This window comes from Plectropomus leopardus, chromosome 19 (assembly GCF_008729295.1).
Source record: "Plectropomus leopardus isolate mb chromosome 19, YSFRI_Pleo_2.0, whole genome shotgun sequence".
In the NCBI taxonomy this organism is placed as follows: Eukaryota; Metazoa; Chordata; class Actinopteri; order Perciformes; family Serranidae; genus Plectropomus; species Plectropomus leopardus.
The window spans coordinates 5,849,637-5,875,563 of record NC_056481.1 but is presented as its reverse complement, the minus strand read 5'-3'; the positions used below and the strand labels follow the sequence as shown (position 1 = coordinate 5,875,563).

At 40.4% G+C, this 25,927-nt stretch overlaps 1 protein-coding gene across 1 annotated transcript; it reads right to left on the bottom strand.

The window, feature by feature from the left end:
- Positions 1-317: 317 nt before the first annotated feature.
- Positions 318-24,224, bottom strand: col1a1b (collagen, type I, alpha 1b). The gene is made up of 51 exons (XM_042507418.1): positions 24,017-24,224; positions 22,106-22,303; positions 21,576-21,604; positions 21,351-21,386; positions 20,495-20,587; positions 19,954-20,022; positions 19,804-19,848; positions 19,638-19,691; positions 19,222-19,275; positions 18,984-19,037; positions 18,718-18,771; positions 18,575-18,628; positions 18,425-18,469; positions 18,255-18,308; positions 18,123-18,167; positions 17,690-17,743; positions 15,671-15,769; positions 15,535-15,579; positions 15,347-15,445; positions 15,205-15,258; positions 14,593-14,700; positions 14,263-14,316; positions 12,788-12,886; positions 12,630-12,683; positions 12,434-12,532; positions 11,694-11,747; positions 11,522-11,575; positions 11,379-11,432; positions 11,212-11,265; positions 10,987-11,031; positions 10,779-10,877; positions 8,348-8,455; positions 7,781-7,888; positions 7,510-7,563; positions 7,339-7,392; positions 7,114-7,221; positions 6,847-6,900; positions 5,238-5,291; positions 4,987-5,148; positions 4,798-4,905; positions 4,123-4,230; positions 3,977-4,030; positions 3,777-3,884; positions 3,631-3,684; positions 3,437-3,544; positions 3,278-3,331; positions 2,236-2,343; positions 1,855-2,137; positions 1,581-1,771; positions 1,247-1,489; positions 318-874 (listed from the first exon to the last, which is right to left on the bottom strand). Exons 1-51 carry the CDS (start codon positions 24,096-24,098, stop codon positions 728-730), a joined length of 4,359 nt encoding a protein of 1,452 aa, XP_042363352.1. The 5' UTR covers positions 24,099-24,224; the 3' UTR covers positions 318-727.
- Between the last annotated feature and the right edge of the window lie 1,703 nt (positions 24,225-25,927).

The following is a 25,927-nucleotide window of genomic DNA, read 5'->3' as shown; positions in this document are numbered from 1 at the left end:
GTCAATTTAGTAGCACCAAAGGTTCTGCAGGCATTAGTGGCAATAATTACAGTATGACAGTGAGAGTTTCACCATCAAACACCAATAACTGGACCTCATCGTAATGGTAATAGCACCTTTGAATGTTTCTGATTGCCCCACATAGACTCGTGTAAAATATACCCTTTTCATTTAAGAAAAAAAAACTGGGGTGACTTCTTGTTATGAGGTAGCCATCTACATATGAAGGTGAGCTTCTTTGTTTTTGCTCTTTTGCTGGTTTTTGTCTGAGCAGGTGTTTTTTTTCTTTCAAGAATTTAGAACAAGAAGACACTTCACACTTTTTACAATTTATTTAACACCAGAAAAATGGTACACATCACTTGTTGTTTTCAATGTCCTTCCGCAGTGGTAGAAAATGGCAAAAGTCACCTGTGTTTCATTTCGTGTGTGTTGATCTTTTTTTTTTTCTTTCTCAATCTCCAGGGGAAAATTTTACACAAGTATATATTATATTCTTGTTGCCAGTGGAAACAAAAGATTCTTTTTAAAGTGTCCTTGTGGTTGAAGTAGCAGTCCCGAAAAACTTCTCATGATTGGCAAAACGCAAACATCGTCTTCAGTTGAGTGGTTTTTTTAAGCATGTGGACCAATGGCAGCCGAATGAGTTTTGAATGCATAGAAAAAAGGATTTAGAGATGACTGCTAGAAAAAAAACAACAATGTCATGTCCATATTTCTTTCTTTTTTACAAGAAGCAAACGGGGCCAACTTCGACGCCAAATTCCTGATCAGGTGCACCAACATCCATAGGAGCAATGTCAATGATGGGCAGGCGGGATGTTTTTGATGTCTTGTAGTCGATGACTGTCTTGCCCCATGCGCCAGTGTGTGACTGTGGAGAGGAACAAAAAGGAAAAAAGGTAAGAAACTGCTCAAGAAGTTGACTGTGCACAAAGGTTTTGTGTGAAGAATATCTCCATACATATTATCTTCTACATATAAGAAGACTTATAGTTTGGTCAACATTGTCCACAAAAAATGGAGTTGTTTACATGTGCACAAGGGCAAAGGTTTCATTTGAACAACATCTCCTAGGCATTATGTTATATATAGGAGATAAATAAGGGACAAATGCACATTTTCTAAATATTAAGAGGGCATGTCCCCTGCACCCCCTGAAATCTACTCCCATGCTTTTGCACAATCCAAATTTTGCACTTTAAAGGATGATTTTAGCTATTTCTCTCTAAGGTTCTGGACTCACCGTGCAGCCATCCTCGCTGACGCTGTATGTGAAGCGGCTGTTGCCCTCGGCTCTGATCTCGACGTCGTTGGATCCCCCGAGAAGCAGGGCCTTCTTCAGGTTGCCGGTGGAGGCATCCATGTAGGCGATGCTGTTCTTGCAGTGGTATGTGATGTTCTGAGAGGCCTGGTTGGACATCAGGCGCATGAAGGCCATCTGGATGCTGACATCCTCGGCATCAGCTCCATCAGTGCCATACTGGAACTGCGCAGCGGAGGAAGGATAAGGGTGCATCGGTTATTATACAGTCTAACACGTCATGAGGACGAATTTAAGCATAAGAACGTTTTCTCACCTGGTATCCACCGGTCATGGACTCGCTGAACCAGACGTGCTTCTTATCTCTGGCGTTCTTGCTGCGGTACCAGTTCTTCATGGGGACGCTAGTCTTGCTGGGTGAGACGCAGGTCTCGCCAGTCTCCATGTCGCAGTGGACCTTGATGGCATCCAGAGAGGATCCCTGGTTGGGGTCAACCCAGTACATGCCTGAAACGGAGGAACACAAACAGTTTAAGCCTGAGCTCATCTTTAAACTTTATCTGCAAGCTGCATCTCTGATCTGCACTCACCGCTCTTCCACTCAGGGTGGCTCATCTTCAGGTCGCGGCACATGCGGACGGGGCTCTTCTGGGTACCGTCGGGGCTGCGGATCTTCTCAACCTTCTGAGTCAGGGTCTTGAGGGTGGTGTCGACCTCCATGTCACGATCGCGGGTAACAGAGGGGTCATCAGCACGGTAGTGGCCGCCACGGTAGGGATCGGGTGCCTTCTCCTGAATAGGCTGGCTGACGAAGTCGAATCCACTGCCGGGAGCTCCAGGGGGTCCAGCGGGTCCAGGAGGTCCAGGAGGACCCTGTTTGGAGACACCAGGGAGTTTACAAACTTCAGACACACTCAAAGTGTCTAAATGTGCAAGTATTTAGTTAACACAAAGATCGTAGTGCAACTTACAGCAGGTCCCATCTCTCCATTGCGACCACGAGGTCCAGGGGGTCCGATGGGTCCGGGCAGACCGTTCATGCCATCCTTACCAGGGGAGCCGCTAGATCCAGCAGATCCCTATGGAGCAAATGCCAGTTCAGCACATATTCTTCAGCATTTGGACAAATCATGTCCTACCAAAAGAAGCCTTAAAAATGGTAACCTAACAACACACTAATTCTGTTTTTGGAGTAAAACATTATTTTTAAAGGACTTTTATATATGAAGTAAATATAATCCATATAATATAATCCAAATTTTGTCAGATCTCTAAAAAATATATTTTAGTCAGGCATTAGGGAGGTCAGCTATACCCTAAGGACTCCTGTCTCACTTCCTTGTTTTCAAATAAAGGTGGGAATGCTGCTCAAGTGTGGGTAAATGTTTCATTTTGGATTTCATTTTTTTGGATAAATTCATTAAATAATATTGTGGTCAGGTGTGTCTCAACTATCACAGATAAGCTTCCTTCTAAATTAAAAAGAATTAAGATTTATATTTTAAAAATGAGTGTTCCCCTACAATGTATGTTTATTTTTTCCCAGCCTATTAAAGGTCAACATCAACGCCGCCCCCCCACAAAAAATAAGTTTTTGTCTAAAGAAGAAGAATTTGTGCTTGTTATGTCCATGTGTATAACTGTTAACTGCACTTTTGATGTTAACCTTTACACCTGTTATATTTTTGCTTTTAATTCTCGCATCTATCATTCTAACTAATTTTCAAATTTGTAATTTTAGATTTCTTTGTGTATAAATGGTTGTGCATTGCTGTTTGCAGGCTCACTTGTCTCGAATTACCTCTTGAGGGACAAATACAGTATTTGGAATTGAGTAAATTTGCCAATAATTATGACATATGTACTCTTGCCGACATTTTCATTATGTTCTACAGCAGGCTCTACACTACTGTTATTTGGGGAGGGTGTTTACCATTTTTTTTGAGAGTGCTGCAGAAGACAAACTAAATTTAATTTTGGGTGAATAACTGCTTGTAAGACAGATGTCCTTACTCTTGGTCCAGCAGGTCCAGAAGCACCAGCGGGTCCTCTCTCTCCAGCAGATCCCTGGAGGCCAAAATAATACAAATATTATACATTATGTATTTAATAAATAATGCTGACACTGCCTAATGTACGTTTGCTTGCTTCTCAATCACTTTTGAAACTTACAGCAGGTCCGGGCAGACCCTGCATGCCAGAGAATCCTCTGTGTCCCTTGTGTCCTCTGTCTCCAGCCTCACCAGCCTCTCCTCTGTCTCCCTTTGCACCAGCAGGGCCCTAAAGGACAGCAACATGTCATCAGTCAACCAGACTGGATCGATATCCCCAAAAACGATCTTTATTTGATGTAATAATGAACTTACAGCAGGACCACGGACACCAGCAGGGCCAGCGGGACCGGCAGAGCCAGCAGCACCCTGAAGGAAAGAGAGAGTTGAAAAATCATAGCTGTAGAGCGAGGTAACATATTTTCTCACATTTTTTAAAACAAGCAGGAAGGTGGACTCACAGCCTCTCCACGGTCACCAGTCTTGCCAGAGGGGCCAACAACACCAGGGGCTCCAGGAGCACCAGGGGGTCCTGGGGGTCCAGCCATACCAGCCTCACCACGGTCTCCCTATGGGGGGCAAACATCCAGTGAGATGATGCTAGAAGTTTTTACATATTATTTGAGGCTCGATGGACAGGAATCCAGTGGAGGAGGCTTACCTTGGGGCCAGGAGCTCCGTCGCGACCAGGAGCACCATCGTGACCGGTGGATCCCTGTGGAAGAGCAGCAAGAACGGTTGATCAGAAATTTTATCAACAATAGCTGATAAATGCAGTGCGTGTGAAGTATGTTACAGGTGTCACACCTCACGACCAGCCTCTCCGGGAGCACCAGACAGTCCAGGGGGTCCAGCAGGTCCGGGGGGTCCACGCTCACCAACAGGTCCAGAAGGTCCCTGCTTTCCAGGCTCACCCTAAAGAAAAACACGAGAGGTCAGTTCTGTGATTTGTGTTCATTTGTACAATACTGTCCTGTCCTTAATCCTCTGAAACATGGATCGACATCAGTTTTCTTGTGCCGCCTTGAGACGCCTTAAACAAATATTAAAACCTTTGAGCCTGCAGCAAATTGGTTCTTTTAATATTTTTTTCTTTTAACATGGAAAAAAGGCAATGAGCTGACTTGGCAAGAAATGTTTCACAAATTACAAGAAATTAGTAGATTAAGAAAAGTATTTTTAGACAAAGCTTGGGAAAAATGTCTAGGGAAAAAAGAAAAAAAGCTTTACTATAACTAAAACTAAACAATAACTACATTTATAATTAGCATAATTGCATATTTTAAATTATGAAGTAATTTCCTTGTTTGTTTTGTACTTTATTTTTTGTGCTAATTTTCAGGTAATTTTCTAATTTCCTGGCCTTTTTTTTGGTAATTTCCTCCTAAGCTGCTCATTGCCTTCTTCCCATGTTTTTGAAAGAAATTCATTTGCTTAGGTCTCAAAGGGATAAACACAAAGGAGATCATGGCGAATACTCACAGCAGGTCCAGAGAGACCAGCGTAACCACGCTCTCCACGCTGTCCAGGGAGACCTACAATACCACGCTGTCCAGCAATACCTTGGGGTCCGGGGATACCAGCGGCACCCTGCACAGAACAGCTCAGTTAGCAGGCTCACAGTTCAAAAGAGATCATTTAAGCTGCAAGAAAAAACTCTGGAGCACTCACAGGGGCACCATCAGCGCCAGGAGATCCCTTGTCTCCGCCAGGTCCTGGGGCTCCAGCGGCACCAGCCTCACCAGGGCGACCAGCGGGACCGGTCTCACCACGACCTCCTCTTGCGCCATCTTTGCCGATAGGTCCGATGGGTCCAGGGGGTCCAGCAGCTCCCTGGAGACATGCAGAGGATTCAAGTCAGTGAATGAAATTGATACACAAACGGACTAAATATCAGACTGTGGTTATGTGGAGAAACTTACAGCAGGGCCAGGGGGTCCAACTCTTCCAGCGGGTCCGGGGAAACCAGTAGCACCCTACACACGCACACAGAGAGACACATTAAGTTTAAAACAAACAACCCAAAAAACGACACCATAGGTCGTTTGTAAGAGCAGCTTATTACCACCAATATTTAGGATTATTTTTAGGACCAAAGTTATTATAACGAGAGCAAAGGAGGAAGACAGGTGGTGTGGTATAAAGAGCGACAAAGTCCACGTACAGAGAGGGTCAGGATCGATGGGTCAAACAAACATAGGACTTTGACCCAGGAGACTGCTGTTTGTGACCCACGTGAAACAAAAAGTCAGTGTTATTAACTTGGAGACAAAGCCCCACCCTGCAAAAATAATTGTTTTTAGCAGTGTTTCAGTCTGCATAATGAAGGTCTAGTTACCAAAACATTGGACTAAAATCATTAGTTTTGCAAGTTAGACAAGGAGTTTGTCTGCAAGTTGCTTTCTGCTTGTCCTTCTCCTGCGCACCAACTTTGAAATAGACGCTCAAAGTGTTTTTTCTTTTAAGTTAGTAGTTTAAGTAACAGGTCATTTTCAAGCCTGGTAACAAATGCATTTATTGGAACTAAAAACTATTATCTTTTATCATCCCTAATCAAAGTAGTTTTGTTGCCTACAAAACTGTGACACTTTAACAATGTAAACTAAATGTTTAAAATTGTGCCTGTTAATAGTCATATGTGTTGTTTTTGTGCTGATCTGCTGCCACTGGTTCGGGTGCTAATTTTGGAGACGCTCCTGTGGTTTGTATTAGAGGGTAGGAACTATGGATGGGCTATAAATACTCGAGTACTCAATCTGGATTTCAGTATTCGTTCACCATATAGAGTAATCTCTTTTTTAACTTTGTGGAAAAGCACATGTATCAATGTAAATTGAACCTGTGTCTATCTAGAAATTAACTTCTTTGTACGGGACGCAGTGATGTAACTGCTATCATTGTGTATCTGTAGATTTGCGCAGCCATAGATAACGTTTTCAATCAGACATCACTCGATCTAACTTGAATGGAGGCCAAAACATAAGTATTTGGAAGTATTTTGACAAAATAAACAAAATTAATGTTCAGTGCACGTAACATTAAACCTGCGAATCAAAGCCAATCTCTATACTCTGCACAGCACAGAAGGGTAGGCTGACTCTAACCACTACCCGCATTTTGTCTTTGGCATTCATTTAAGACCCCAATCTTATGTTTTCTTATGTCTTATTTGTTTTGTGGGATTACTCAATAATGATGTAACCCTTTGAAACCTGGGCAAATTGGTTTAGGGGTTATAAAAAACCTAGTTTTTCCTACTTTTTAAAATATTTAAAAAATATTTTTAAAAAATATCTCCCCATTCCTCTTCAAGTCAGTTTCTTGTAACATTTTACTGAGTTATTGACATTTGCGGGACATTTGTACCAAATTGGTCTTTTTTCCCCACTTTTTTTTTTCTCTAAATAAATCAGTTTGCTCAGGTACCAAAGGGTTAATGAGAGTGCTGGAACAATAAAATAATGCTCATCCCCAGCAGGAACCTATGTGGTCTTACTTGTTAAAAATCTCACATGTTGATGAGATACTTACAGGAGGTCCAGCACCACCGCGAGCACCTTTGGGTCCAGTGGGTCCAGCAGGTCCCTGTTGACGGAAAAATTAAGCACAATTACAAATTAACAAAAAGATTTTAGCAAAATGGGAATAAATTTGTCCATATGCAAAGATTTCTATTCATAAAATTCCTGATTAATTCTCTTTGCCATCAATAATGAAACGAAAATATTGTTACAGTAGTGAAGTTAACTGCATTGAGTGTTTTCCACAATTATTCTACAGTGTGCATCAGCGGCCCACCTGAGGACCAGCACCTCCAACAGGTCCACCGGGTCCAGGAGCACCAGCGTCTCCCTTGGGTCCGGTGTCACCAGTCTCTCCCTTGGCACCAGGCTGACCATCAGCACCCTGAGGTTGATGGGAAAGGGGAGAAACGGTTCAACACATTCATGTGTCAGCTTAATCCTAAATAGTGCTGCATCGTTGAAAGCATTTACAGAAAATGGCATAAAATCTAATTCTTACAGGAGGTCCAGCGAATCCAGCAGGTCCAGCAGGTCCAGTCTCTCCACGCTCGCCCTGTCGAGGTTATTAAGAGAAGTTTTAATTGAAAATACGACATGTTATTCTGCATATGATTTGCTTAAGATACAAAGAGTAAAAAAAAGTATATCTTGTGTTTGTAGGCGTACTTACAGGGGCACCACGAGGACCAGTGGGTCCAGCAACACCAATGGCACCAGCCTCACCCTAAAACCAGAAGTGGAGAAGACGAACGGGTCAGCAGTTATTTCGTGAGTGTTACCGCAAAAATACTATGCCAAGGAATCAATGTTGAGCAAAAATCCAGACATAAAGTTCATAAAAATAGAGCTGTTACTATTCGAGATAATCATGTGATTGCAAAAAAGCAACCCAGCAGAGGTCATGAAACTACTGATCCTCATGGGTTAAAACCCAGTCTCACCTTCTCACCCTGAGCACCAGGGGGTCCAGGCAGACCAATAGCACCAGTCAGACCACGTGCGCCATCCTTTCCAGGGCCGCCATCAGCTCCCTTGACTCCAGCATCACCCTGAGGAGATAAAGTGCATTAAACTCATGTCATATTATGATATTAAAATAGTTTACACATCCTTACTTAGTTGCCCAAATTGCTAGTTTATATTTAGCTGATTGATTACAAAATTTAATGCAACTTTATGGCATTGTTGAGGTACAATTTTGTTTTTTTCATATTTGCGTCATTGCTGTGGCATCCCACAAAATTTGGGCATTCAAGATATGTTTGATTTTAACTTGTAAGTTAAGAAAAGCATCTGCTCCCCTTTCTTAAATTGCCTAAATATTTGACAAAACATTTAAATGAAAGAAATAAAACCTGCTTGTGTAATTAAAGAAATTATTTTCCCTCCCTTATTTTCTAAAAAATATTACAATAAGTGCTTTTGTCATGGTCAAAATTTTAACGCCAATAAGGGGGAAAAAGTGAACTTAAATCATAGATTTTCACAGAGACAGGTGAGATACTTACTCTCTCTCCCTTGGCTCCGGGGAGTCCAGAAGCTCCGCGCTCACCAGGCATTCCCTGCATACCGGGGGCTCCAATACCACCGGGGGCACCAGCAGCACCAGGCTCTCCCTGCACACACACACACACTGTATTATTAGTTATTGATAATAATCAATCAGCTGCAAGTGAAACAATGCACTGAAATGTGCAACAATTTTAGGTAAATGTGCATACAGTTTCTCAGTCAAGATGACAGATCTAAAGGATTGACAGTTCTGTTTTTTAACCCAGACCTTATTAAAAGCTATAATCAATTAGTGTTCGCCTCAATGTCTGTATGTGCATTCAATCATAATATATTGTTTTCTTTTAGATTTGGGTTTGTAGTGTTCTCTTGATGCACGCCAAGTATGCACTCTCCCATTGGCGAGAATATGGTGCAGGATGAGTAATCTCTGTAAACCTCTCAAAAGTTCACTAATCTTTATAGTAATGTGTTTATGTGCTGTAACCCCACTATATAATACCCGTCTCCATGTAACAGTCTGATCATGTCCTGCATTGACATTCTTAATTTGTCCTACGTATTGCACTAATGCACAAGCACTGACGTCACTAAATGTGCACTGTCGACTTCCATTTCCAGCCCTGTTTACTGATGTTTTTCCCAAAGATCTAAATACAGATGTCACTTCAGCTCCTGTTAAAACACTACAGGATGTAAGTTCTGTCATCAGGGCCACAACAATAAACCCTCTTTTAAAGTCTATTAAATCAGAATTAACTGGTCCTGTTGAGTAGTTTTATACGTGCCACAGAGCAGTGGTGATTGGCTGGTTGGAGCAGCAAACACTTCTTGCATTCTTGTGAATTTTTATGCACCTTTTTGTCATGTTATAAATATCAAGGCGGTGTTTTTCCCCTGTGCCCCCCTCCATATGCCACAGCGGATGACTTGATGTCAAATGTTTATTTGCACCGTGCGGTGCGCCTGCAGTGGAGAAGCATCTGCATTTATTATGTTTCTCCATTATGTTTGTTCTGGTATTTTTCCTTAAAATTGTCACCTGTCTCTATATGGAGAACCATGGAGGAAAGCAAAACAAAGGATGTCTTGAAAAAAAATCTGATTTTCTTTAGATGCCTCACAGTGCAATGGATGGTCACTGGAAAAGAATTTATTTATTTATTTTTTTTAATGTTTAATGTTTAAACATACACACGTGTGCTCCCAATAATCGCGCTCAGCAAGAATACTGTTGTACCGGATTTTTTTCTTCTTTGTTTTATCTGTATACCAATTTCTGCCTACTCCCATGTAGGTGTAGTACTTCTCTAACTTGTGTTTTTTCACTGCCCTTTGCCCCTCTTCCAAAAAAGCCTCAACAACCACTCTATCAGACTGAAGTTGAACTTGCAGCAGATTGGTTGGTTACTCGAAAGTTAAACCGCTATTCATAACTGTAACTCACGGAAAGCAACATTTTAATACAGTCTGGGTTGAACACAGTAAATATATCCTTTAAATGTAAATGGATGATCACTTGGCAACGAGGAGAGTGCGCATGTGTGTGATTAGCAAAATCAACAAAAAGGAAAAAGTCTTCTATTCTCATATCAGGTGATACATTTCTCTATAATAGACAATTTGTTTTTCTGACTATCTCAGCTATAAATGTGTATGAATGTGGATATTTGAAGTGTTTCATATCCTAAAGCAAGCAAACCAGATGGACCACATGTAATGATGTCATCGATCAGCTGACACATTAAAGGTGCAGGTTTTGTTTAAACATTAGGGGTCCTCTGCCAGAAATTTCAAGCATCAAACACTTAATGTCCTGAATTTTGATGATATTTTATGCACAAATTTGTGCCTTTTCAGCATCTGTTTATGGTGTATCAAAGTGCTACTTTCATGTTTTTATTGCACATGTTGTAAATATTTAAGGGGGCATGTCCCCCGCGTCCCCTCTGATATCTCCGCTTATGGTTTCAGCATATGTGAATAACTCATACAAGAAAATATTACCCAAGAAATGATATCAGTAAAGTAGACCTCATCATGAGTACAGAACCTTATTTCGACATAATGACATTAAACATATTTTCTTACTGAAGATTTGTGAAATTAAAAAGTTCTAAACCCCAGACTAAAGACTAAACGGTTAAAGACAACATGCTGTCATTTAAAATAGAAATGACAAAAATGACTCCTCTAGGAAGTCTTATAAATAAAAGGTTTCCCATTATCTTCATGTAAAATATGAACTTTCCTAAGGTGTAAAAACTTTAACGGATTAATCCTGTCTACTATGGTGTTGAGTTCATATTCATTTGCCTGTTACATGTTGGTGCTTGTTGGTAGCTGATTTTTGTTGGCATTATGATTGTCATTTCAGGAGCTGTTTGACAATTTCTCCACGTTTTAGAAGTTGTTTTTTCAACATACCTTGGCTCCATCGTTACCAGCGGGGCCGGGGGAACCACGGGGACCAGTTGGGCCAGCAATTCCGTTACCACCGCGCTCGCCAGGGAAACCTCTGTCTCCCTAAAGGAGAGAAGGGACACATGGGTCAGGACTGCTTCAGCCAAAGTCCAGAGGTAAACAGTGTGAACTTTTGATGAACGAAGGCTTCTGAAATGCAGGATGTACTCACTCTTGGGCCAGCTGGGCCAGGGGGTCCACCCTCACCAGGGGCACCCTGAACAAAAGAGAGAGGAAATTAAATTTAGGACAAGAAAACAGAAATCTTGAAACCTAGAAATACTTTTAAATTTACATAATTTCATGTTCAGCAGTTTGATTTTACACTAAAATTAAACATCTATAATATATGGAGACCTTACAAGCAAAAATAAGTCAGGATTTGGGCAACTCTTACCTGCTCACCAGGCTTGCCAGTCTCACCAGTAGTACCTTGGGGTCCAGGGAGTCCCTGCACAAGGAAGAAGGGTTTAGTGTAAACAAGTGGAATTGTGTCGCAAATCAGAAATATGTCAACAAAACCAAAGACAGCACTCAAGATGCTGAGATACATCAAAAACCTACCTGGAATCCGGGAGGTCCAGCGGGTCCCTGCTCTCCCTTCTCTCCAGCAGGTCCCTGAACAGGAAGGAGAAATGATGAGAAACCTTAAAAACACCTTTATGTTGTTGTTTAACTCATATTTTAGTTTAATTTAAGATACGTACAGCAACACCAGAAGGTCCAGGAGCACCAACATCACCATCTTTGCCAGGAGCTCCCTGTGAGCAAAAACATTAACAATTATCACTTGTATTTTATGCTCTTTTTCATTTTGATATACTTTATTCTGGTAGAGTTTGATTTAAAAATTTAAAAAAACAAAAAACAAATACTTACGACGGGGCCAGCAGCACCACCGGGACCTCTCTCTCCGGGCTTTCCATTCTCACCCTGTTAACAAGAACAAAGTCCAAACTTGAATCTGCTGTCTGAGGGATTTTGCATCAGTATTTCATATTAGATTTTATTATGATGACTTAAAAACATAATCTGAACACTAAAGTTTACATTTCTTGTTGATGTCATATTTGAGTGACGTTTTCTAACTGCAAAGATGGGGGCCCACAATACGATATTATCACGGTACTGACAGTACGTCATGACACAATATTATTAAATATTGTGATATTATATATTGCAATACATTGTTAAAAGATTTATTACCTTTTTTCAATTGTAAATATGTAGCAATTTATGGTACAATTGTCTTAAATTCCATCAAAATAAAAGTTCTTTGCTACTTTCATGGTGTGGACAGATGGTCATAAATATTGGGCGGGGTGTGTCCCCTGTGTACCCCCAGAAATCTACACCTGTGCCCAAAGGCAAACTTTGTCAATGTGTTTTATCTAACAAGATAAAGCCTGTTTATCTTATTTTAATCATTTTTATTACAGCAAAATGTATCTAGTGGACTAAATGTTTTTTTGTATTTGCAAAATTAATATTTTATGTGATAAAAAATTGAAACTTTGCCCAGAGTATTTATAATATTGCCACCAAAATATTGCATTACTATGTCATATTGATTTCTTTTTGAAAAAAATAAAATAAAATGAGTGGAGCTGTTAACTCACAGCAGGTCCTTTGGGTCCGGGGAATCCCATAACTCCGGGCTGTCCTCTGGGTCCAGCAGGGCCAGCAGGTCCACCGCGTCCGTCTTGTCCGGGAGCACCCTAAAGATCATCAGAGGACAGGTGAATACTGAGAAAAAATCTCTCCTATCATGATAAATGCTTTTAAGCCACAACTACTGAAGACTATCATACTTACAGCAGGTCCAGTTTTGCCGTCAGGGCCGGGGGCTCCGGGGCTACCAGTCATACCCTGCGGAGGGGGGGTCATTCAGTAAGTATGAAGACAACAGCAGATGCAAAGATATGCACAGGATTAAAGAAAGTTTCTGTGGAAAACTGTGTTGCAGAACTCACCTTGGATCCAGGTGCACCGGGAGCGCCGGGGGTTCCAGTCTCACCAGTAGCTCCCTGAGCTCCCAGAGAGCCGGGGGCACCACGCTCACCGGGGCCTCCCTGTCATACAAGCAGGAGAGAGTCAGGAGAAATCTGCACAAGAAGGTGACCTGAAATATCTCTGCAGTGGTGGAAGAAGTACTTTTGCGTAAGTAAAAGCACTAATACACACTGTGAAAAGTAAAATTTTAAGTATAATGACTGCAGTATTTTACTATTTCTTTTGTTTTGGGATTACTGCTGCATTAATGTTGCATTTTAATGCTTTAGATGTTTATGGTTCTACTCTTTTAACCCCTTCATAAACTGTTGGGTAGTTCGATCCACGATACATATTCTGATCAGATCATATTCTGTAAGATCATCATATTTTTATAGCATTGCTGTCCTGAAAGTATCTCTAAAAAGTTTTCATGGTGTCAGAAAAAAGGAGGATTTTGCCTTTGTGACGATGCATTTTCTGACTGATCCAAGAGGGCTTTTAAAGAGTTTATTTTAGAGGTACATTAGCGATGAATATTCTGCTTATGTTAATGTGATTATGGCATTCAAAACTTTGGATCAACATCACTTTTCTTGTCCTGTGATCAGACACATTTCACCTTTGGACCTTGAGAGATACCAAGATACCAATAGATTTTTAAATATATTAAAAATAAGAAAAACTGTGCACAAAACAATATTTATAATTATATACTGAAAATTGTGCTACAGAGATATTATTATTTTTAAGCATTTTTTCCAAAGAATTATTTTGATTTTTATTATTATATATTACACATTATTATTTTGTACTTTTTTTTAAAAAAAATGTATTTCTTGCTAATTTTGTACTTTTTTACTATTTTCTTGCTAATTTTTTTAACATATTTTAACAAGTTGCTCATTGCTCAGTGTATAATATAATGCTATGAGCTCCTTTAGCATTCTCTTCTCATTTTTTAGTACAATTTTGAAACCTAATTTTATATACCTGGCGACTTTTTTTTTAATTTGCATTTAGCTAGGTGGTTAATAACACATTTTTCTGTGGTGTGACATTACACATTTATTTTTGTTTCACCTGGACTTAAAAATAATAACAATTCTTCATTGTTAAATTTATCGTAAACAATCAAAATCAAAGTAAAAAAATTGCGATGCATGGATTTCACTGGACAGAATTATTTTTTTTTTAAATATGTCCAAAAGTAATTAAAGCTGTTAAATAAATATACAATATTTTGTATATTTAATATATACAATATATATACAATATTTGCCTCTAAGATGTAGTGGAGTAGAAGTTGCATAAAATGGAAATAAATGTACTTAGTCACACTCCACCACTGGTTAGTTGGGTCATTTTGACTCCCTTCATATGGAATTAAAGCTTCGCTAATGTCCGTTTTCTGGTGTCAGGTGTGAAAACGTCGAGGACTTGTTGGGTAACTCACCTTGCCACCAGCAGCTCCATCAGCACCAGGGAAACCACGAGCACCAGGGGCGCCCTGAAGGAACAGACAGAGACACCGACCACGTCAGTAACTGTGGTGTAAATGCTCACGTATCGGGGGTGAATCCCCCTGGGAATTTAACGTACTGTAAATGTGCAGAAGGTTTTCTGAAACTAATATGAGTGAATTTGGGTAATTATTTGTTATTTCAGTACAGTGTGAAATGAATATGGCTGTTCCCAATGTTATCTTAAACACGATCAAAGTTTTTTGTTCTTGATGCAACTACAGTATCTTGCAGAAGTTTGTGTGAGAAAAAGAATGACGTACGCGCTCTCCAGGGGGTCCACGAGGTCCAGCACCACCAGGCTCTCCACGTCCTCCTCTCTTGCCCTCCTCACCAGAGGGTCCGGGAAGTCCCTGAACTCCAACGGGGCCCTGGAAACAAAAGCAAGGTCGTTATAAACACTTATTTCCTAAAATCCAACAGAACTGTAAATTAATAATGTTACAGGGTTCCTGCAGCTTAAGGCAAGTGGGATTTAAACTTTAAACTTTTTAAAGCCACTTTGAATGACATTTACAACAAATTTTGTAGTAGCCAATACTGAAGGTAAAAGTAAAAACAACTACCAACATCAATTACTTAAGGTTAGGGGAATTTTATTTTATTTTTTAAATATTTGTTGTCACATAAAATATAACTCTTTGGTGATGATTTTATTTATATAATTATTTAGTGTTTAAGTTACCCATTTTTTTAGCTTTTGCAATGCAAAGGCAGAAAAAAATCATAAAAATCCAACCTTGTATTTCGAAGCATTTTTAAGATTTTTGAAAGAGCAATTTTAATGCTAACTAAGGCCTTATTTTTAGATTAATGGAATCAATGCCTTTTCAACGATCTGCACTGAACCCTGTATTATTTTTTTTAAAACTTACAGGCTCTCCCTTGGCGCCAGGCTCTCCCTTGGGACCGGAGGAACCGGGGTCACCCTGTTGGCAGAAACACACACATTTACTCATGGCCGTAAGTAGATTTTGTGGTGATATTAAAAATTCGCACAATCAGTGGTCTACTCACGTTGTTACCCTTGGGACCAGGAGCACCAACAGCTCCCTGAGCTCCAGCAGGACCACGAGCACCGGGGAAACCAGGAGCACCAGCAATACCAGCAGCACCCTTTTGTGGGAGAAGAGAGTCGGGGCGTCAGGACGCTTCATGTGCAGCAGGAGTGAAGAACAAACATGATCAGTGAGTATAATACTTACAGGAGAACCCTTAGCACCAGGGGAACCATCAGATCCGGGGGCACCCTGTTGAGAGACGAAGGAAATAATGTTTATAATTTTTTTCTTCTTTTCATGTGTAAATAAATGCCCATAGAAACATCCAGTATCAACTCACAGCAGCTCCAGCAGGTCCAGATGGTCCGGGGTTACCAGGCTCACCACGGGCTCCCTGGGGTCCATCGTTTCCACGGCCTCCAGCAGGACCGGTCTCTCCCTGTGAGGGGAAGCAACAACATCTCAGAAATCTGCAACTTGAATATTGTAAGTTTCTCTATTAATAAATTATACATCATAAAAAATAATCCCTATTGGCACATCAACACCAAGACTGTTTACATTACAAAAGTACTGTATGAACTGTGGTATGATGCCATAGTTTATTAATGACTGTGGGAGTCACTTCTGCAAAATAAAGCTTGCACTAAGATTTTGAAGGCATTTAAGCGCAAATATAGCAAGAAAAGAGTCACCAAACATGAGCTGTACAGTACGAAGGAGATATGCGATAACACTGAATATTGCGATAATATCGTTATCGCGGTATTCAATGTTCAATATCTTCCTCATGAATAATTAATCTATGAGGCAACAAGTGTGCCTGTGTCTTTATTCATGTGACGCCTTTGATTTTAGAGCAGCTCGCTTTCTCGAGCATTGAACCAATTGGGCAATTGGCTGATAGTATTTCCTTGTCCAATGTACAAAAAATATGTATATATAAAAGAAGCATTTCATCTATAAAGTCATCATCAGCATGATGATAGCTGAAACGCAACCATTTGTTGTTTGCTGTTCTTTCGATTTATTCATAATATTATTTTTATCATGATATTCTGTTCATTTGCCATGTTTGTTGTCTTTGTGACACTTCTACAGCAGCAATTTCCCTCAGGATAAATAGTTATATCTTATCTTCTCATATCTCTTCTTAAATAAGTAAATTTATTTGTGAGTTGCTTCTCAATCCTCATCACAACTGTGCACCTCTATATATATATTATTTAAGATTTTTGGGGTTGTGCACACTGCTTTATTTCATACAGACTTTGTACTGGCTCAGGCCATCAGGCAGTCCTTACTGTTGGACCCTGCTTAACTGCGATAGCTCTGTCTGATTGGCCAGAGAGTGAACATCATGGCACACAGCAGACTAAATAGCGCCTACACACAGAATGTAATTTAATATGTTGTTACTGTATTTCAAGTGCAATATTGCAATCTTTCATAATGTGTTTATCATTATAGCATAATGATAGCATTTAACTGTGCAGCTCTACACCAGACTAATCTTGAACTGGTTCATTGCACATATCCAGAGAGTCATTTGATCCTGTTTTAACCCAGTTTCTGACCTCCGGATAACCCATGAGTGTGTGACTTCACAATGAATTAAATATTAAAGCTGCAATAACTGGGCATTTCACAGAAAATTAATCAGCAACTATTTTGATAAATAACTGTTTTGTTATTTGGTTAAAAATCATTATATCTGTATTTTTTCCCTTTTTCGATAGGACAACCACATAGAGTTTTACTATTTTTTGATACTTTGCTGACACTCAAGAAAATAGTGGAATAGTGGGCAGATAAATCTTTTTTGAAAATGATCATTTGGCGCAGCTGTAGTGAATATTACATATAAATTTTAGATTTAGGGTTGGGGGAGTTCGGCTAAGGTGGGAGGCTGGAGGTAAGGCGCCATTAGAGGTCTACTGATGCCATCTGGTGGCTACAGTGGATACCTGGGCTCCACAGTATTAGGCCAATTATTTTCAGTTTAACACCTTTGCTGGCTAATGTTTGACGGTTTAGAGCGTAGTGTATCTGTTACATGTTGGATGTTGATTCTGCAAATATACCAACATAAGCTGCAGTCTGAGTGGAGTGATTGGGCTTAAATTTATTTGGATATTGAGAGAGTAGTCAGGTGGATAATAAAGGAAGTGAAAAGCTATTGAGTCAAAATACTGCCATGGCTGCAACGGCAAGCCTTGTCTGCAGGACACACTCCATAAAATAGTGCAATTATGTTTCCTTAGGAATGAAATGGTGAATCAGGGTGATACACCTCGCAAGCCAGCTGCATAACCTTTGTCAAATTTATGGATCATGAAAAATGTTTTGGGAGACTTACCTTAGCACCAGCACCACCGGGGAATCCAGGGGGACCAGCAGGTCCAGTAGGTCCCTGAAATATAAAGACATGAGACGTTAGACATCCACAAAGACATCTTTGAAGTTAAACTACAGAGCAGTGCATCAAATCAAATCCTTCAGTATAGCCTAAGGCCATGATGTCATCGTGCAGTTTTAAATAGTTTGATATGACTAAGATTTCAGTATGTGTGTAAACATTTATATAAATGCAAAAAAACCTCTTTAAATTAAGGTTATTTAAAAAAAGATAAGCCTTTATTGAGTGGTTGATCTGCACAGAAATTGTGCAGATAAATAAAGAAAGTAAAGAAAAAATAATTAGCTACATTGAAAATGAAACTAAATAAAAAAAAACACACAAAAATTATAAAAAAACATATGAGATGCTTTTGTGAAAAATCAGTACTCACAGGGGGTCCAGCAGCACCAGTGTTGCCATCGTTACCACGAGCACCCTGCAAAGAAGGAAGAGGAAATAAGATCAAACAGGAATCATTTTTACTCAAAGTATGGACTAACATGAAATATTACGCAGTGCTTACAGAGGGGCCAGGAGCTCCAGGGCGGCCTCTCTCACCAGGAAGACCACGAGCTCCCTAAAAAAAGACCCAAAAAATGACAGAATATTAGCTTGATGATGTAAGAACCTTATACATATCCTGACCTTCAGAGGGATGTAGAAAAAATCGATTAAAATGAGACAAAAACGTACCATCATTCCGGGGACGCCATTCTCACCAGGTGCACCACCCTCTCCCTGTCGACAGATAACAGTGAAGGATGAGAAATTTGCATTTTGTGGTTCAAAGTGAATTATTGGTTTAGTTTATGCTGACGTTTGGTGAGCAGTTCGATATCCTACCTTGGGGCCAGCGGGTCCAGCATCTCCCTTAGCTCCATCCAGACCGCTGAATCCCTGCGCACAGAATCAACCCTGAGCTCAGCCACAGCGTCACAGCTAGTTGAAATTGGTGATTTGTATGTATTTGGTGCTTTTAAACTCACTCTGTGTCCCTTGATGCCGGGGAGTCCGGGGGTTCCAGGGAATCCACGAGCGCCCTGCAGGAGGAAAACAAGACATATGTTAAAAAAATCAACATGCTAATATGTTATTCATGATAACTTTCTGTAATAAACTTTAATATTAGGCTTTTTCTGCATTAGGAAGGTGTTCTGAGTACTGAAAACGTATTAGAAATGACCTTTGTGTGCATTCTGACCAACAGGTCTCTGCCATCTCCTGACCTTTGCCCTCAGTGGGCTTCACTCACCTGAGGGCCAGCAGCTCCACGCTCACCGGGGCGACCAGGTTTGCCAGGCTCACCCTGTTGGAGACGCACAAAGAGAAGGTTAGTGTGGCACCTTTCAGACGTTTAACAAAGTACGATTTATGACAGACATCGGAAGGATAACAACATTACAAAGACAAATTAAATCAAATTTCCTCAGGTTATACATGAATATAACTGCACTACAGAGTAGTAGAAAAATAATCAATAAATCACTTACATCGTCTCCGTTCTTTCCAGGGGGGCCAGCGGCACCGCGGGAGCCCATGGCACCCTAAAAAACAGCAACGAAAGACTAGATTAGCACTGAATTAGCAGTTCACGATGACTGATTGAAGTAAATGTGAAGATTCACTATACAGTATATTCACCATGCTAAAAAGAAAAGAGGAAGGGGTGAGGGGGAGTGTTTATTTATTAATGGAAAAAATTTGTTTGTGCAAAAAGTGTGTCAGTGGGTCAGTGATGACAACAGGAAGTGGAAAAAAGTACAGGAAGTGACATTTTAAAAGGAATACAGAATAAGAAATATGGCAGAGTGTTGTGCCTCATTAATGTGGACAAAGCTAAAATCTTCACCACAGAAAATAAATCAAGAGAAATGTTTATTTAGTTGTACAATTTGAGTGTACTTACAGAAGCACCAGGCTCACCAGGCTCACCAGGGGGTCCAGTGAAACCCTGAGGACCCTGAATGACGACAAAACCAGCAGATTAACACATCGTTTTTAACTTTTATCCATTTATCTCAGATGTAAGATGAAAGAAAATGTCGAAATGAAACTGTTAAAGGGTGACTTACAGAGGAGCCAGGGGGTCCAGGAGGACCACGAGGACCCATGGGACCCTGTTGATGAACATCAGAGGAAAAACACCATAAGATTCTCTTCATAATTATTACTCCAAACTGGATATTTTTGCATATTTAGCATTAAAGGTAAAGCTAATGTACCATTGGGCCGGGCTGGGGTGGGCCGCTGGATTTGGAGTGGTCGACGTAGCTCATCTGAGGAGAGAAGTTCTGCAAGAGGAGACGATAAAGAGAGGAATTAGTCTCTGCGAGTTAATGTGGCACAAACAGGACATCTGAAAAGTTACTTTGAGTCACATGCTACAGCGTGAAGGTTTCTGTTCCAGCAGAGGAGGGAGCGTTTCTCAGAGGAAGCACATACTTGATCTTGTAGCACAGATGTTGATCTAAATTTAAGACGCCAAAACGGTATAAATTTGTGTGTCACTGATCAGATAAACTGGCCAGATCAGAACAACATATTTTACATTTTCCCCTGACCTCAGTCTGAGGGGCAGGGCGCTGTCTGCACACCTGGTGCTGAAATACATATTTTCCCACTTGCTCGCCTGCCTTCTCCTCAGAATCAAGGCTTATTTGGTGCAACTGATACCTTTTTTTCTTAAAGCTGTATCTCGTTTGTAAACAGATTGGATTCCTCTGCAAAACGTAATCTGACATTTCCCGGATGTTGTGAACTTACTCCGCCAAGGCCAGGGGGGCCAGGGGGGCCGGGTGGTCCGGGAAGGCCAGGCTGTCCATCCAGTCCATCGTTTCCAGGAGGACCAGCTGGACCCTGCAGAAAGGTCAGACACACACATAAATATTTAGGTTTAGGTGATTTATTCTTGACTGCAGAAAGAGCCCAAACAAAGCAGATCAGTCTGCACTGTCGTCTCTATGTCAGCATATTCTGTGATGTCTGTCACATGATTTGTTCGTTCGTTATTTTCTGATCATTTTTCCGCTTGTGTCCAAAAAATTGAAAGTGTAGCAATGCTGATTTTGCATTACGTTTGCAAAAAACGTTGAAAATTAGTTTAATTCCAAGTTGCATTTCTTGCTGTTGTTACACTTATTTAATGTTATGTCAGCATTTTATAAACCAATTTGTGACCTTTCAACTTTTGATGACCTGTTGACCTTGTGACCTAATTATTAAAGGTCAGCGGGAAAAGTTACATCACAGCAGCTTCACCAGCAAATAGATGAGTTTGTAGCGAATCTTTGAGCAAATATTGGACACCACTGTGTTCATTTTCACATTTTTAGTTAGTAATTGGTGTAATTTATAACTAAAAAAACAATATTTAAAAAAAACGTGAAAATAAAACACATGCAATGCCGCAAAAATGCATGATTTGTACTGAATTATAGTATAAATTGTTTTGAAAAGAACACAATAACCAACACAACAGGGAATCCAATTATTCTTATCCACTGTCAGTTTGTCCTTTTAGCAAATATTTAAAAGTATTAATCCAAAAAACACAGTCATTTGCAGTTGAGTACAGAAACAGTGTCTGAAAAAGCGTGAGTGAAAGTAAACTGAAACCTACCGGGTCTCCCCTGGGGCCAGTCTCTCCCTTAATTATCTACGGAGAGACAGAAAAACGGAGTTACAGCTACACTGCAATGTTTCATTCAGACTGTAAAATATAAACAAGTATATCATCTAGAATATAAGCAAGCATAATGACTAAACTGGGCCATGCCAGCATCTCCAGAGAGACACCAATATGCAAACATTAACAATTTCAAACAAAAGTTAAAGGGGAAAATACCTGATCATCAACGCCTGGAACCTGGGGTCCTACAGAACCAACGGAGAAAAAAAGAAAATGTCAGCACCTGAACATTTATGAGAGACATATTAATAACATTTAGAGAATAATGTAAACGTTTAGGTCCAGGCTGAGTGTCGGGGGTTACTTTAAGGCAGTACTTCATTAAATTATGGGGGAAAACATGTATATAAATTGGCTATAAACATCATCTGTGGTGTAAAAAGGAGGAATATCAATGTTTTGGGATGTGTGACGTGTGCTGCACCCTGCAGGGTCACTGCACAGGAAGGCAAGCTGGAAAATTACACATTCATTGCCAGGCTTCGCCAAACAGCAGGTATAATCCACTGATTGCGTTTTGAAAGTGGAATAAAAAGGTAAAATCCAAAGCGAATGAAAAATCCTCAGGAGAGCAGGCAGGCTTAGGGCCTCCAGTCCATTAGGGCCATGATGATCAGACATGACGTGTGGAGGCACTAGGTGGCGCCAAAAAACTAAAAGAACTGGTGAGGATGAAGGTGAAGTACCCTCTTCGACGTCGGGGCAGATGGGGCAGCACTCTCCGTCTGGGATGATGGGGTCGGCGCAGTCAGATGTGTCCTCGCAGATCACCTCATCGCACATGACGGTTCCACTGTCACAGACGCAGATCTGGCAGGGCTCTGGTTTCCATACATCCTTGTCGTTGTACAACTGTCCCTCTAATGTGCAGCTGCCGAATGTGCCTGAGAGGAGAGGACCACAGTGAGTTTGGTAACAACAAAACCATAAATAGTTACATAAATATCCAAAAGAAGTCTTAAAATGTCTTAAAAATCAAGTTTTGCATCAGAAAGTGAATTATATAGAATGTGCAATTGAGCCTTGGTGCACACCTGCGCAGGTACGCACCATATGTGAACCAGATGTGCACAATACGTTGTAAAAGTTTGTGTCCATGCTGCCTTAAAATCTTAAGTTGAGTGTATTAGGAAAAAAAAGTTAAATGATTACAATATTACATCAAGTTATCTTCTTAAATTCAGTCAACTTAAATTTACGGCAACCTCTACACCAACTTTTTGTAAGTTAAAACATTTTTTTCCATTTCAGCTTAGATAAGACGCCAGAGTCTGCCTGCAAAACAGCATATTATTATTTTTAATTTCCCTGTGAAGAAATGTATTGTTCTTTCAGTTTTGACACTTAAAAGTAATCTAGCCTTTGACTTGTTGCCTTTTTTACGTAGTTTTCCCATCATTTTTTAAAAAAGGCATTTTAGACCCATTTTTCAAGTTGTGCCATTCTAGCAAGATTCATCCAGATGTGGCATAGTCACAAAAATGGCTTTTAATTTGTGAACTCTTGCAAAATCTGGTGTTTGGTGACTAATTTGTGGGCAGGAATAGAGCCTCTAATGACCTCAATGTCTGTCTGCAGGAGGTATTTAGGTAGTGTTAGGAAACAGGCCTTGGTGTGCAACAGCTGGAAAAAGTCACTTTCCAACATTTTGTTTAGATAAAGTTCAAGATTTTCTCCTTGAAAACTATGTGTGGAAAATTTAAGGGGGTGCAATCATATTTCGGGCTGCTGGATGTGTGCTTGGGCCTTGGAGGTTTTGGAGGATGGATGCACAGTTCCAGTTTGAACCACTGAGCGGCGCTGCTCGCCCACTAAACTTGATCTTCCGCACCCTTCTCTCTGCAGGGTGATTAATTGATGTCTAGACTTTTTTTTACTGTCGACGTCAGACTTAGGCGATTTTTCCATTGTCCTTTTTTCCAGCTAAGAAATCAGTTTTAACGCAAACTAGATAAAAACTTTATTTAATTCAGTGAAATTCTTTAGCGTTAGTGCAAATGTATGACCTCAAAACGGATTAAAGGGTCTCTAATTGATCATCAGCAAACTTTGTCAGCTCACTTTTGATGCTTTGATGTTAAAACTATTGTGAAAAATACATAAAAGCGCCAGAATCTACAGGTTTTGGGCGCATGTCTGTGAATTTCGATTTAATTTATGTCTAAAACTGGGGGAAACTACTTTACAAGCCAAACACTGATCATTTATTCATTTCCTTTAATGGATTTGCCATTTTTCAGATTCCTTTATGCTTGTGCTCTCCTTCAGCTCTCTTTGAACTCAATGTCCTGTCATTGCGCATCAGAGAAAGCGCAGCTGCTCCCCTCAGGTTTGCGCTCCAGCGCGCGGACGCATGATGAGCATGTATCTGCACGTCTGGGAGCAGCAAACAATAAGGAAAAAGTTAAATAAAGTCCTATTCGCTTGCAGATCTCCCCTCAAAAAAGCACCAAAACGCCTGACAACTCTCACAATCTGTGCGCACTGGAGTCATGTAGAGGACGATCACTTCCATCAGCATCCTTGCGGGCTCTCCACATCCTGAAGGTGCCACAGTCCCAAAACAACTCAAATCAATGTTTGAAAGTGATACTTACTATCATCCTCGCCTTGACCTCTCGCCAAAAGCACCGTTGCGCTCAGCAACAGCGCTAACCGAATATCCACAAAGCTGAACATGTCTAAATATTAGACATGTAGATTCTTTGCGACAAGGGGGAATCCTTTTTTCTCCTCAGACACCACTCATACAGGGTAGGGTCCGGTCTGTGCGTAACTCCAATCCAGACCCTAGCAGAAACTCCCTACTGCCTAAACAAATGAGTTAGCTTGGCTTTTATATGCCCAGAACTTTTGGGGAGGTCCTGCGCGCACCAGATAGCTTGTACATGTTAAAGTCGCAGAGTCCCTCCTTCATCAGAGAGAGGGGGGTGTCTGCAAACATGTCAAACAAGTTCACGTTTCAGGCTCAAACGTGGATGGTAAGACACGCAGCATTTTACGCGCCGGCTCACTGAAGCTCAGACGTGTTTTATCAGCTTCTGCGTCTCCGTGGACTTTCTTAATTGAGGCTTTTGTTTGGGGTGTTTTGTCTTTTTTTGCGTTCAACGTGAGACAGTGTGTCGTTGGGATGATTTTTAATCGTCTGGACACTGGATCATTTTATTTGTAAAGCAGATTATCTGCAGTTTAACCTCCATTAGTTGCCAGTTTATTAAGGATGTGCTGAGCAGCTGAGGACTGGACTGATTTCAGTTACTTGCAGAAGATGTCTTTCGTGCGCAATTTACGCACAGAGAGCAAACCAGATGGAACATTTTGCCAAGATAACTGGAGGATTTACATTGGTTAAAATATGTTTCATGTACATAAAATGGGAGCTTCTGTCCATTACATACAGTCTTGTGAGGGAAATGTGTTATTATAAGTATTAATAGTCTTACATGTATTTGTTTGGGTTTTTTTTTATATTCTGGGCCTACACCTTTTGAGTATCAAGCACCTGCAAGCAACTGCACTTTCACACCATACTGTATGCACAGCACATGTTTCATGTCTTAAGAAAAAGCAATTGCAAGCTTGAAATCAGTATAAAATGTTATCATTTTCCCTCATTATCAGGCATCTGGATGCTTCCTTTACCATTTTTACTCCATACAAATGAAATTGTGGCTACTAATGTCACTATTTTTATCTTTGTTTCTATTAAAAGTAAACAGTAATCCAACATTAACCATTTTAAAGGGTGTACAATCTGTATTAAAATCCACTTTCTCCAAAAGAGGCATGACCATACCATGATGTTAGAGACAGAGAGTGAGGGAGGGAGGGTGGAGAGAGAGAGAGGAAAAATTTGGCAGATCCACAAAGCAGTCTGGTTACACTGTGGACACGTTGCAGCTTCTACAACTAAAGTATGGCCCTAGTTGACCTTTCATTTATTCTGTGCTGTTGTTGTCTTCTTTTTCTGACATTCAGCCTAAAAAGCATGTTATGTTTTCAGACATCACAAGCACAACTGTGTGTTTGTTTAATCCATTTATGTGATAGCCTTTGTCTTTTTCTGTATTGTAGTTGGTGCAAAGGTTTGGGAGGATGTTGTAGCCTAATTCTGACTGAAAACAGAATAGACTGAAAATTAGTTTATGAGACTGGCTACAGCAGTGGTTTTTAAAGTTTCAAGCCAACTTTGGTATAAGCTTTGGTATTTGCACTTTGGTATAAGTCCTTACCTTTTCATATAAGTCCATTTCATACATATCATATCAACATTTTTGAAGTGAGGTAATGTTGAACTGACTTTGGATGGAGGGGGAAGAGGATATCGCCAAGCTGCAGACCACCAGTTGTGCTTCAGTGTGTCACAGCTGTTTTTTCAGCAGCTTTTCCCCCCAAATGTGAATGATTTTTTAGCAACTGATCAGTCTTTTTAAAAGCAGCTTTTAAGCCACTAAACTCGGGTGTTTTTTAAGTGACCTTCGTTAATGTTAGCTGGATCAACAAAGAAT